Consider the following 13,215-nt stretch of genomic DNA (forward strand, 5'->3'; position numbering starts at 1 on the left):
ATGGGTCACAGACATAGCAAAAAAGGAAGTGGCAAATAAGAGGGTATAGAATTTAGAAGATGAGGATGTTGGGCTCAGGAGAGGCAGAACAGCTGCTGTGGTGTTGAGGGTAAGGAGGAAAGTTAGAACAACCAAAGATAGGCTGGAGGCAAATCCAGGCATAATAAGCATATCATGGGAAAACTGTGAATATAGCTGTGTATGCATCTCTGGGTCCGAATGGTAGCACAAAATATTTGGGATCATGGCAGTTTCAGCATAATTTGTGCTTAGCAAATGTCCCCCCACAAAATGTCCATATTATCTTATTTCTCATGGTTAATTCCGTGATGATTTCCCTGGGTGGATGTAAATAAATATAAAACAACACATTCTTCTTTCCATGAAGGGGCAGAAGTGTATACTAGATTACTGTTTAGAGACTAATCATATGCACACACAGAGATATACTGGTGCCCCTTTCCATATGAATCCCAAAAGAAAATGCCCAGGCTCTGTTTCCATAGCAACCAAACTATAGTGATGTTCTGTGCATGGGTTTATACATTGAGTTAGTTGTAGATAAATCCTTTGGTATTACTACTAGAATAGAATACTGAAGAATATAAGTATTAGAAAAGCACACAGAAATAAAAATGTGATTGTATATGAGAGAGTATGTATTACTCATCATTTGGTTTGCAGGGGATGATCCTGCAAAATATGGAGCATCTTTCATAGATTCATAGACTTTAAGGCCAGAAGGGACCGTTAGATCATCTACTCCACCATTTTTCAAAGTTAGGGTCGTAACCCACTACTGGGTTGCGGCATGTAAGGCACTGGGTCACGCTGGTCAGCTCCACCCACTGGGATGTTAAAAATCCCATTGGTGGTGCTGCCCAGCTAAGGCAGGCTAGTGCCTACCTGTTCTGAAACCGTGCAGCGCCCTAGAAGAGACCAGTTGCAGGTCTGGCTTCTAGGCAGGGGGGCCATGGGGTTCTGCATGCTGCCCCCACCCTGAGCACCTGGGGGGCACGGTGTCTGCAGGTGAGAGCTGCGCAGAGCTGCTTGCATGCCTCCGCCTAGAAGCCAGATCTGCTGCTGGCCACTTCAGAAGCAGTGCAGTCTGCGGTACCAGGACACGCAGAAAGTCCGCACCCCAACGCTGTGCCCCAATCCCCTAGCCCAGTGCTGAGCCTCCCACAAACCCAGAACCCCTTTATGCACCCCAAACCCCTCATCCCCAACCCACCCCAGAGCCTGCACCCCCAGCCCAGAGCCCTGACCCCCTCCAGCACCCCACCCTCCTGCCCCAGACCTGAGCCCACTCCCACACCCTGAACCCCTCATCCCTAGCTCCGTTGAGTCACAGGCATCAACAATTTTCTTCAACTGGGTCCCCAGAAAAAAAGATTGAAAACCACTGATTTAGTCTGACTTCCTATATAGCACAGGCCATAGAAGGTCACCCAGTTACCCCTATTTTGAGCCCAAGAACTTGTGTTTGACTAAAATATATCTTCCAGAATGGTATCTTGATTTGAAGACTTCAAGAGATGGAGAATTCATTTCCGTTGGTAACCTGTTCACATGGTTATATCACCTTCACCGTTAAAAATCTATGCCTTACTTCTAATTTGAATTTATCTGACTTTACCTTCCAGCCATTGGGTCTTGCTATGCCTTTCTCCACTAGATTAAAGATCTGTTTAGTAAATTAGAACCTCAGAATTATGAACACCAGAGTTATGAACTGACCAGTCAACCACACACCTCATTTGGAACCGCAAGTATGCAATCAGGCAACAGAAGAGAGACACAAAAAAGCAAATACAGTACAGCTATAGTATTTAAACTGACAAAACATTTTTTAAATAAATGGAATAATGAGATTATAACAGAAACATGAGGAAAATTTTAAAATTTCACTAGAAGTAACTTTTCACAACTTGCCTTTTTAGATTTTGTTAGCATTAACAAAAGTAAACTACTAAAACAATGAAGGAAACTATTCCTTCTGTATAGTAAAGTTTCAAAGCTGTATTAAGTCAATGTTCAGTTGTAAACTTTTGAAAAAATAATCACAACGTTTTGTTCAGAGTTACGAACATCCTCCATTTCTGAGGTGTTTGTAACTCTGAGATTCTATTGTATTTTCTATGAGGAGATGAGCACTCTGAAGTGTTATTGACCTCAGTGGAAATTGAGGGGTTTAGTACCTCAGGCCTGAACAAATTAATGCTAACAAAATCTAAAAAGGCAAGTTATGAAAGGTTTCTTTTAGTGAAATTTTAAAATTTTCATCATGTTTCTGTTATAATCTCATTATTCCATTTTTTTTTAAAAAAAATGTTTTGTCAGTTTAAATACTATAGCTGAAGGATTGAGGATATTAAGGAACAGCTGAGTGTCACAAAACCAGTTAGTGACACAGTGGTGGGAATGGGACACAATGAGCAAAATCATAGAAATGTAGGGCTGGAAGGGACCTCAACAGGGTCATCTACTCCCTCTAGTCCCAGAGCTAATGTGCAAGTGGTTTCCTGTACATGGTATATGCATATGGGAGGGTTAACTCTAAACCAAAGGATCAGATTTATACCTTATTAAATTGGATACCATCATTTATTTTAATTCAAGTAATTAGCATGCATTATTATAAAATGCAGCTTCTGTTACCAGCATTTAAGCAGCCTTTACAGTTATCTACTCCAGTCTAGCCAGCAAACACCACATAAGTGAATTAAGGAAGAACAAAATAAAGAGAAGATGCAATTCTCATTTAAAATACAAGTGTTTTCAGTATTTAAGCTTTCATGTTCACTTCATGGAAGGCATGCTCAGTGTAAGCAGGGTCTGAAATCCAATCTGTTAATTTCCAATCTCAAGAAACTGGAATGGGGAAACAAACCTTAGCTATACTATATTGTCAGACAGGTCCTTGTTGTATTTTTAAATAAAGATTTTCATTTTGCTTTAATATTGCTTGTTACACATTTTGCTCTCTTTTTATATCACATGTAAATACACTCTGCTGAATACCAAAAAAACAGATTTAATGCCTGATCCTATAAATCCTTGCTCCTGAGAGTAATATTCACTGAGGAAAGTAGTCCTGTTTGTTTCAGTAGAACAACTCACTTGAGAGAAGATTATTCTTGTGAAGGATTGGGTTCATTGTATTTTTGTTTTCTTTTTTATTCCAAAGAGAATTTTTTTCTGTGATAAATATTCCAGGCTTTCAAATATTAATTTTGGGTAAATTGCACATGAGGGTTGTGTTCTGCTAGGTTTGTTTTTCATTGGTAATGTGACAGGGTCAGGCCAGATGGCTACAAAAGAGTGGTCGAAGGTAGATACAGTAGTTCCAGGTTAAGCAGGTCCCTTTTCCCTGGGTAAAATAACAGGGACTATTCCAGAACACTCAGGAACTTTCTAAAATTAATTAAGGCTAATCAGGACACCTGGTTTAAAAAGGTTCTCACTCCAGTTAGTGAGGTGTGCGTAAGGAGCTGGGAGTGAGAGGACGTGCTGCTGGCGGACTGAGGAGGATAAGCATTATCAGACATCAGGAGGAAGGTCCTGTGGTGAGAATAAAGAAGGTGTTGAGAGGAGGCCCTGGGGAAGTAGCCCAGGGAGTTGTAGCTGTAATGCAGCTGTTACAGGAGCCACTGTAGACAGCTGCAATCCACAGGGCCCTGGGCTGGAACCCGGAGTAGAGGGTGGGCCTGGGTTCCCCCCATCCCTCCATATCCCCAACTCCCTATTTGATACCGGAGGAGTTGACCTGGTCTGTGGGTTCCACCAGAGGGGAAGGTCTCTAGCCTGTTCCCCGATCCACTAGGTGGATCAGCAGAGACTGTGGGGATTGTTCTTCTTCCTTTTCCCCATGCTGGTCAGTGATGAGGCTAACTGTGTGAATGGCAGATTTGAGCCCTGGAAGTGGCCAAACTGAGGGCTGCCATGAACCTCTGAGGTGAGCAAATCTGCCAATAAGCGCAGGACCCACCAAGGAAGAGGAGGAACTTTGTCACAGTGGGGTTGTAACTTGCTTTTAAAATAGCAGCATAAATCCTTACAGAAATGAAATAAGGGAAGTATTCTTAATTTGTCCGTTAAAAAAGTTGTGGATCCAGAACGGAAGAGGAATTTATTGCAGAGGGATAACTTCATTAAATATTTATTAGCATTTTCTTTTTGTGTCCCATAATCTTGAACTCATCTACTGTAGTTACAATATAATTGCATTTATAATGAACACAACGGTATTAATGTGGCCATAATGTAATTCTACCATGACCAAGCAATAATAGTAGTACCATTAAACCAAAGTGTTTATAAGTTCTCAGACATGATCTATGGTTACATCTACATATACGGTGGAGTGTAGAGTACAGACACTACACTCCCAGCTAGCATGGCTATAAATACCAGTGTGAACTGTAAGGTATGGTTAAGCAAGTAGAGTATATACCCTATGCAGCCCACTAAATGCCAAATAAATGCTTCTCATGTCTACACTGCTATTTTTAGCAGTGTAATGTCCCACCGCCTCCCCCACCAAAGCCTTTCCCCACTGCCCAACCTTTCAGTGTGGCATATAGCTACACACTGCAGTGACAAGTGTGGATGTAGTCTGCCTTTCACATGTAGTGCCTGCACTGTACACACCACCCTAAATATAGACATAGCCTATCTTCTTACTTCAAAGTTTCACACACAATGGTGTCTAGGTGCCCCAGGAGGTGGGTGACATCTAAAAGTGGGCAGGCAAAAGTAACAAGTAGAGGTACACTCAGCCAGATTACAGGAGCAGGTGAACTTTAGCCCATGGGTAAAATTTTCAAAAGTGCTTAAGTGACTTAAAAGCCTAAGTCCCACTTTTTAAAGTGACTTGGACAGTGAGGCCAGATTTACAAAGGTATTCTGGTGTCTAAAGATGCAGATAGGCACCTAGTGGAATTTATGAAAACACCTGAGTGACTTAGTGCCTAGCTCCCATTGAATTTCTTAAGTCACTTAAGCACTTTTGAAAATGTTACCCTAGTATCTGATGCAAGTCAGTGAAAAGTTAGATCCAGGATGGCAGAGCAGAACAAAGAGCCAGTTAAGAGCTATATTCTATAACTTCAGGCATCTCCACAGCATAAATCAAGCCCAGCAGAGCAGCTCTCCACTGTGTGCAGAAAGGTAGTTCTGGTCTGCAGAGGATTTCAGTATTTCAAAGTTTGATTTTGTCCACAAAAGGGAAAGCCTTGAGGTCCCTGCTCTGAGGTGAACTGCCCCAGAGCCACAGATTCCAGTCCAGAAGCCAAGCCATCAGTAAACAATTTCACCATATAAGACCCTAACCCTTGTCCCATTGAAGTCAGTGGAATTTCTTCCACTGGGCTCTAATTGAAGAGCCATAAATCCAGATAATATTGTTGCTGAACCAAACTAATCTAGAAATTTCATCCAAATCCTTTAGTCAGTTACTTTATATGCAAGGGGACAGTTGATGGCAGTGTCCAGGGAAACAACCTATGTCATAAATGGAACAGATGGGACAGAAGGAAAAATTATCCCCAGCAACATCAGGAGATGGTGCCAAATGACCACTGAAATTAAATGTCAGTTAAGCATCTCTCTACCTGCATTTCTACTATATGTAAGAAAGTTTATAAAGGGTTCAAAAGAAAAGCCTAATGCATGTATTAATGTATATGTGAAAAATTCATAGCTTGAAGGGTTAAAACAAGCTGGTGAAGAATTACTATAACCCAGTGGAACGCTCCTTAATGAGACAGAGTCTAGTGCAACCAAACTATAATGTACTTTATTTTTGAACTATGGATCAAGCAGCTCAAGCCTACTTCCACTGAAGTCAATGGCAAAATTTCCAATGACATTAATAGAGCAGGATATGGCCCTAATACTGTAGTTTGATGTCTAATCCATATCATAGTTAGATTTTTTTGGCACAATTCTACCTGGAATGCAGAAGCGTGATATGAAAGGGGTGTTTTGTTTGCACACTTGGAATGGAACACTGACTTGGAACGAATTGTATAACAGAGAAGCCAGCAGTGGGGAATTTGTGACACAAAATTTTGGAAGGAAAACTTACAGTTTATCAAAAAGAGAGGGTTAAGAATGGTTTAAGATTTGTGATTTAAGACTAAAAATAAAGGAAGAAATCAAAAGTGCAAGCTGGCTAAAAAGCACCAGTTTTATACAAGGCTACTTTCAAAGTACAGCTGAAAAACTACAGTTACTCATTTTCCACTGTTAAAAATGTGTTTTTAATGGGAACAACAGTGACTTATGAAACTTGATACTGTGAAATGAATAGAGGACAAAAATTAAACTAGAAATGTGAATTATAAAACCCCATACATTAGGTGCATAAATGCACAGCTATGGCCTTTGGCTGATTAACACATTAACTTTTGCACAAACTGATTAAAAAGTAATCGTTTTAGTGCCCTAAATATATTGTAGAGTTAAAAGGAAGTTTCAGAGGCAATAAAACATAAATTCCTTTCTTTATCACATTAAAATTCCTTTGCAGAGTCCATCTGTAGCCCAATCTTTCATTTTGCGTAGACTCAGAACTCCTTTTGAATTAATTAAGGGTTTTCAGGCTCCTATTCAGCAATGCACTTAAATGTGTGCTTAACTTTAATCACATGCTTAAGTCCATTCCAATTTAGCAAAGCCCTTAAGTATGCACTTGACTTCAATGGGACTTAAAAATCTTCTTAGAGTTAAGCATATCCTTTAGTGTTTTGCTGAACTGGGACCTCGAGGAATGCAGGACTGAGAATGTGAGGGAGTAAATATTAGCTTGCAGGTTCAAAAGCTAAGATTCCAATTGGCTTCATTTGTCTAAAAAGACTCCCACTGACTTCTACTGATGCTACCCTACCAATGTACGTCAGCCATGGGACGGAGGGATGGAAGAGTAATTTAGACTCTCATTCAGTCTTTGATCTCTCTCCTGAGACTGTCAAGAAGGGTACCAATTAACACAAAGTGGGACGATGGCTTTTCCGACAAGAATACTATTCCAACAGGAAATAAGAAACCATCATCTCTATTTGTGAAGATTCTTCGTCACCATTTATCATGGCCAGCATGGAATCAATGACCTAGAAGTAGAAGACTCTACCATGTTATTAATTCTCCGACCCAACTACCCGTTTCCCCTTCCCCTGCACCCTCCTGTGGACTATATCTCCCCGATTGTGCTGTGGATGAGAATCTGTACTTGTCAGAAAGAAAATATTTTCTTCCATTAACCAGTGGTGCCATTTTAACCTGGAAAGAAGCAGCCCAAGCATTAAAAAAATGTTGCTGTCAGATGGCAGATATCAGTGATCCCCAAAAGGAACATTGCATAACATGAAAAATGAAAACTTTTTACCCTAATAAAGAGGATCTTCTCTCCAACTCTGTACCGTCCTTGTGAAAGACGCTCCACACAGAATTTATTGGGGCATTTGCAAGGAGGATCTTCAGAAATGTGTTTGACCTGAAAAACAAGTTATTATTGTATCTCTTTAATAGAGTGTACCTGCAGCAAACTGTTCAAAAGGGTAGTTAACATAATGTCATGCCCTTGATTTATTCTCTGTCATCGTGACAAATGACTTCTTCCTAACACCTCTTCAGGCTTTTAATTAAGGCGCTATTGCTGAAATTGTCTTACTTCTTTTTTCCCTCAACTCTAATGTTTTTAATAGTATGGCATTGAGTGACTTTTTAAGACATTGATTTCAATACCATCGCTACTACTAACGGGCAAAATCATGAAATCTATACTAAATTTCTATGTGGTCCATAGGGAACAATCCCAGTGTATTCAATGTGTTTTTTGCTGAATTAAGAATGAGTAAAAACTGAATGAAGACTTCAGGATTTGGCACTTCTGGTACAGGTAAAGCCTTGAATCAAATAGTAATAAACCTCATATAGCATTCAGATATTAGCAACACAGGCTCTCTTCTTACGTTAAGCCATGTGAGGGGGGGGGGCGAATCGGTGATCACAGCTTTTTCAGGGCCACTGTTTTTTTCTCATTCTGCAGTGTTTCTGACATAGCTTGGGGACCCACAAGAAAGACCCTATAGATCTTAAAATATCTGCAGAAGGATCTTTTGCATCAGCATCTTCTGTCATCACTCAGTAATGACAACATAGATGATGTGTCCTCCCTTTGGGTCATGGGCAGAGTTCAGATGGGCCCAAGGATTGGGCCATAATTTCTTCTTGAAATCTACATGTATTTTCAATTACATAAAATGGTAACATTAAACAAATCTATATTCTTACTTATTAAAAATCTTAAAATAAAAAATAAATACAGCAGCAGTTTTTTAAAGCATCTGTGAAATCCAAGGTTGTGGGGATTCCCAAGTCAGAAGGGAATTCCCAGGTGTGGAAAGATAAAGTAGAGGCCGGTGATGCTCTCAGACACACAGTTTGCTATGGAATTGCACTACATAACTGAGTGATCAACTTAGCCCAAAGTTTTGTCAGTCTGAAGTTGATGGTATGTAAATGGAATTGAACTCTACTGGTTTTTGGAGGGTAGATTTACAATTAAAATCCACCTACAAGTCTCAGATGAAAAGTAAAGGAAGTCCAAGTATTGGAGTCCTGAGTATATCTGATACACAAAAAGGAAGCTGCCCAGTAATTTCTCCAGCAGGGCTTCCCTACTAATATAATTAACACTGCTTTATCTCAGAGATAGAGGACCTGATTTCCCAAAATCTTCACCTTGCATATCCGTTTACACCTGGGTAAAACACTATGCTCACTGATCATGAGCCAGGATCCAAGCTAAACTCAGTGCCATTCAGAAGAGTTGCAGGGAGAAAGGTGCCATTTATGTTCCCCCTAGCCTCAGCTCTGAGATGTTCACCAGTGCAGGGACATGGCTGAGGTAGATGATGTGCTGCTGCACTCTCATGGTTGCCTGATGTTGCATTAGTCAATTGGGAGCTGTTATCGGCAGGTGTAATTTAGAGTTGCCTTGAGGGTTCTCTAAGTTACTGGTGTAAAAAATGGACCCCAAAACCCAGGGATCAGGGATGAACAAGGGCTGCTGAAAGTTACTTTTGCCCTATTCCTCATTTACATCAGCCAAACTTCAGCTCCAACTGAGAATTCAGCCTTGAATGTGAAACCAGTGACATTAATATTTAGTAGATGTATATTCTGAACTTTTAGGTGATCTTAAAGTAGCATAACCATCAATGTCAACGAGCAGATCTGGTTGAGTGAACTCTAATTTGACATTCAAGTAGCACTTCCACTAAGAAACAACACTGACAAGTGCATGAAGGCAATCATTTCCACATACTGTCCTTCTCTTGGATGAAAGCTGACCTAATGTATTGATGTCAAATGAAACAAAATGCAGGATGCACTTTCCAAAGGTTTTGTCCACTTCACATAACACTCAGCAGACCTTTTCAGATCCAATTTGTAAACTAAGGCCCCATAAAAAGAGACTGAGAACAGAAAGAAAGCTGTTAGAATAACTTACTGATGAAAGTTTGAGTAACGCTTTCTTAGACAGGAAAAAGGCCAGGGTCATGTACTGGGGCTCTGTTAGGTATTTTGGTTGTCTGACAAAAATACAGGAACAGATCTGTTATACAGAGTAGGAGGTTTTAGGATTTAGGTTTTATACTTGAGGGAAAATTTCAACACGTCAAAGGAACTTTCTTTTTGTTGGAGGTGATTAGGGATATGGATAGATGTAAAAAGTGAACAAGTTAACTAACATTTTTCTGTAATTGATCTTGTCAGCAGATGGGCAGGAAGAGGAACTTTTAAAATTGACTTACCCTCTATCACCTAATTTGAGGGCTTTCCACCTTGTTGCTAAAATGATCCAATGCTCCCATCTGACCAGGCCTTTTCCCTTGTGGAATAATTGCTGGGAATTATTCCACCCTCACTCAAAAATGTGCAGTAATATTGTCGTGAAACTTACTTCATAGCTTGAAATTGTACTTGGCACTAAACACATTAAAATGGTCATTGGGCTTGATTTTCCGGTCATTTATTTGTTTTAGCACCAGAATAATTCCAGTGACTTCAGTGGAAATTCTCCTCTATTCACACTGGCATCAAGAGTATTAGGTCTAGGATGTTGAATATCAAACCAATCTTGAGATATTCAGGACCTCTACCATCCGCTTAAAACAGGAGTAACTCTACTGAAGTCAATGGGTCATACCGAATGTAGGTTGCAGGAGCTGCAAAAGGTATATCTGGACATATATGTCCTCGGATCTTGGGACTGCATACCAGAGTGATCGTCTAAATGCTCCCCAAATCAGCTTGCCCATGGCCCCAGGGTCTAACAGGAAGGGATCGCCTGTACATAGATACATGCCAACCATGCCCTCTGGTGACACTCCTTATACTAGAAGCCAGCAGAAAGGTGGTGTAGGGCCTGTTATGATAACTCTATGCTGCCAAGGATTCACCTGAGCAGCGGGAGTCCTCCAGTAGCTGGGTCTGCCACCTTTAGGGTTGCTTTGTTCTGGGTAAGTAGCACAGGGCAGCTCAGCGTTGGGGAGAATCAAAGCCAATTGATTTATATCACTGTAAATCTGGTACAAACCAGAGGATAATTGAGCCCTTACTGTTGTATTTGCCATTGCTGCCTCCACAACCCCACTTGCCTGAGGCGCATAGAAGTATTATTGACTGGAATTTAAAAATCAAATATGGAAGTGGAGGGCAAAATTTAACCCTGTTTTATTTTTTGTGTCTGCTTTGTATGAGTGCTGCCATTAGTTTATAGTGTGGGGACAGTGAGGATCAGGAATTTAACTGGATAAATTCAACCCTTTCTATCCCTTTCTATAAATTCAACCCTTTCTATAATTAAAGAAGATGGCTGGAGACAGCCTTCATACTTTCTTCTCTGTTCCCCTGAGATATACAGTCATCTCTTCCATTCTAAACATCCCCGCATTCTCCACAATCCTCTGAGAGAAGCAATGAGTGGGTTTGCATAGTTAAAGATGACACAAAATATAAAAGTTAAATGTAACCTATTTACATTTTAAAAATACATTTTTCATTAAAAGAATGAACATTAGATTCCATCTGCTCATTGTAACACAAAAGTGGCACATAGGTTTTTCAAGAAGCGCTTTGTAACTCCCAGGTGGCACATCTACCATGTGATATAGCAGTTACTATAGTAACTGTTTCTTTTTATAGAATATATTTGTAATTTCCTAGTTAACCTCTTCATTGCCTCAAAATGTCTCTTTCAGCTGATTCCAGCTGTTTCAAAGTAAACCCCTCTTGTGGAGCGTAACTGAGAAATGATCACTACAGTATCGTGTAAAGAGCTTAATGGATTGTAAAGTAAGGTATTTTCCCTGGTAATAGTGAAGAAAAAAATCTGTTTTGAACTTGTTTTATGCTAGAAGAGGCAGGCAGACCGAGAGCATAAAAAGAGGCTCAAATAACTCAGAAGTGTTTTGTTAGAAATATGTACAAGTCAGTAAGGGACAAATCTCTCAGTCTTTCCTCAGAAAAAAACACCAAATGAGAGTTCAGTCAACAACTAGTTTAAAAAAATAAAATAAAATAAAATAAAATAAAAATAATGACAGCCAGACCTGGACCTCAGTAAGAACTTCAGCACTGCAAAGATGGGCCAAATTGAAGATTTCCATTATCCACTAAAATTTTCCAAACTGCAAATATTTGTGGTCACAAATGATATTAATTGTAGACTCTTGCAAATCTTGTCATTAGACCTCTAAATGTGGTGAGATGTCAAACTCAGGCCCTTATGTCCTGTGTATGTCAGAATGTGTCAGGAAGATGTTAGTCTATATTTTTGTCGATATCTCATGATAAGAAGCCTTGCCCAAGCACACTTACAGCATCATCCAACAGTTTTCCTGTGCTCTTTTTCCCTGGAGATTTTGTTGGGGAGGGTGAAGGAGACGGAAGAGGAGCTGAAAGTATTTCCTCTTGTTCAATCTCTTTCTCCAGCTTTATTAACCCAGGAGGTTCCACACCAAACCTTTTGAAAACATGCAAACAAATTACCAGTGCTTTCATATTTTAATAGATCATGATGCATAAACTTCATACATATACAGCTGTGCAACACAGAATTGCTAAACACACTAATGAAGGGATAAATACATGATATACTATTGTAGCTGCTATCAGTATCATAAATATGCAGTATGAAATTAAAATAGCATCTCTCATTTAATCAAATTTACAACAAATGGACTTAGTTTTCAGCTTGTTAGAGAAACATCTATAAATATGTGATATGGTATTTGGTATGTGCCACAAGGTGCGCACAGGTTCTCGCCCTCTTGTCCCTGTGCTCTGTGCTTAGGCTGGTCAAAGAAAGGGTCCCAATCCCTCTTCCAGGTGTTTCACCCGTGTCTCTTTATTTACAGTGCTTAGTGCAGCCCCAATTCCTCCAACACCGATCCCCACACTGATCCTCTCCTGGGTCTTCTGGCTTCTCCCCTGGCTAGCCTCCTCACTGAGCCTTTCCCTGGGCTTATATCTCCTCCCAGACACCAGCTCAGCTGGCTCTACTTGGCTCAGCTGATTCCCCTGAGCCTGCCCTCGTTAGGGTCTGCAGCTGAGCTCCTTGCTGAGTGTCTGGGCCCCTGCACCCGGCTGCTCTGCCGGGAAGCAGGGGAGGAGCCACCCCTTTAGCAGGGCATCCAAAGGGTTTATACCCCTGCCCTGCCACAGTATGTGATAGACACATCCCAAAATTGTTTAATATGAGAGTTCACTTCAGAGAACATCTACTTCACATTTCATCATTCTCTCAGACTTTTTCTAGAAATTATGAAAACTTAAATAGTTTTCACAATAAATCTATATGAGAAAAAATTAATCTGTTAAACCTGAGCATAACCCGCTGTAATAGGTATTATGCCCAGTTTACAGATGGGTAAATGGAGATAGATTCAGGCCAAATTTTTTCAAGAGTGGGCACTGATTTTGTGCACCTCAATTTTTGGGAGTCCAACTTTGAATCTGTGGGGTTTGTTGTTGTTTTTTTAAAAACTGCGCAGTACTCACTGTTCCAATTTAAGTGAATTCCTGAAAATCTTAAAGTGTCTCAAGTTTGGCACTCAAAAAATGGAGGCACCCAAAATCAGTGGCTACTCTTACAAGTTTGGTTGTAAGTTACTTGGCCAATGTCATATAAGGAGTGAGTAG

At 40.3% G+C, this 13,215-nt stretch overlaps 1 protein-coding gene across 11 annotated transcripts in view; it reads right to left on the minus strand.

The window, feature by feature from the left end:
• Positions 1–13,215, minus strand: part of GAS2 (growth arrest specific 2) — a 159,117-nt gene that overhangs the window by 40,841 nt on the left and 105,061 nt on the right. For all 11 annotated transcript variants that reach the window (XM_084630905.1, XM_084630898.1, XM_084630901.1 and 8 more), the window contains 2 exons: positions 11,893–12,037; positions 7,391–7,498 (listed from right to left, as the gene is read on the minus strand). In XM_084630905.1, coding sequence (XP_084487031.1) covers positions 7,391–7,498; positions 11,893–12,037 — 253 coding nt within the window. The remainder of the gene's footprint in view (positions 1–7,390; positions 7,499–11,892; positions 12,038–13,215) is intronic.

Source organism: Lepidochelys olivacea (genome assembly GCF_965140295.1).
Source record: "Lepidochelys olivacea isolate rLepOli2 genome assembly, chromosome: 6".
In the NCBI taxonomy this organism is placed as follows: Eukaryota; Metazoa; Chordata; order Testudines; family Cheloniidae; genus Lepidochelys; species Lepidochelys olivacea.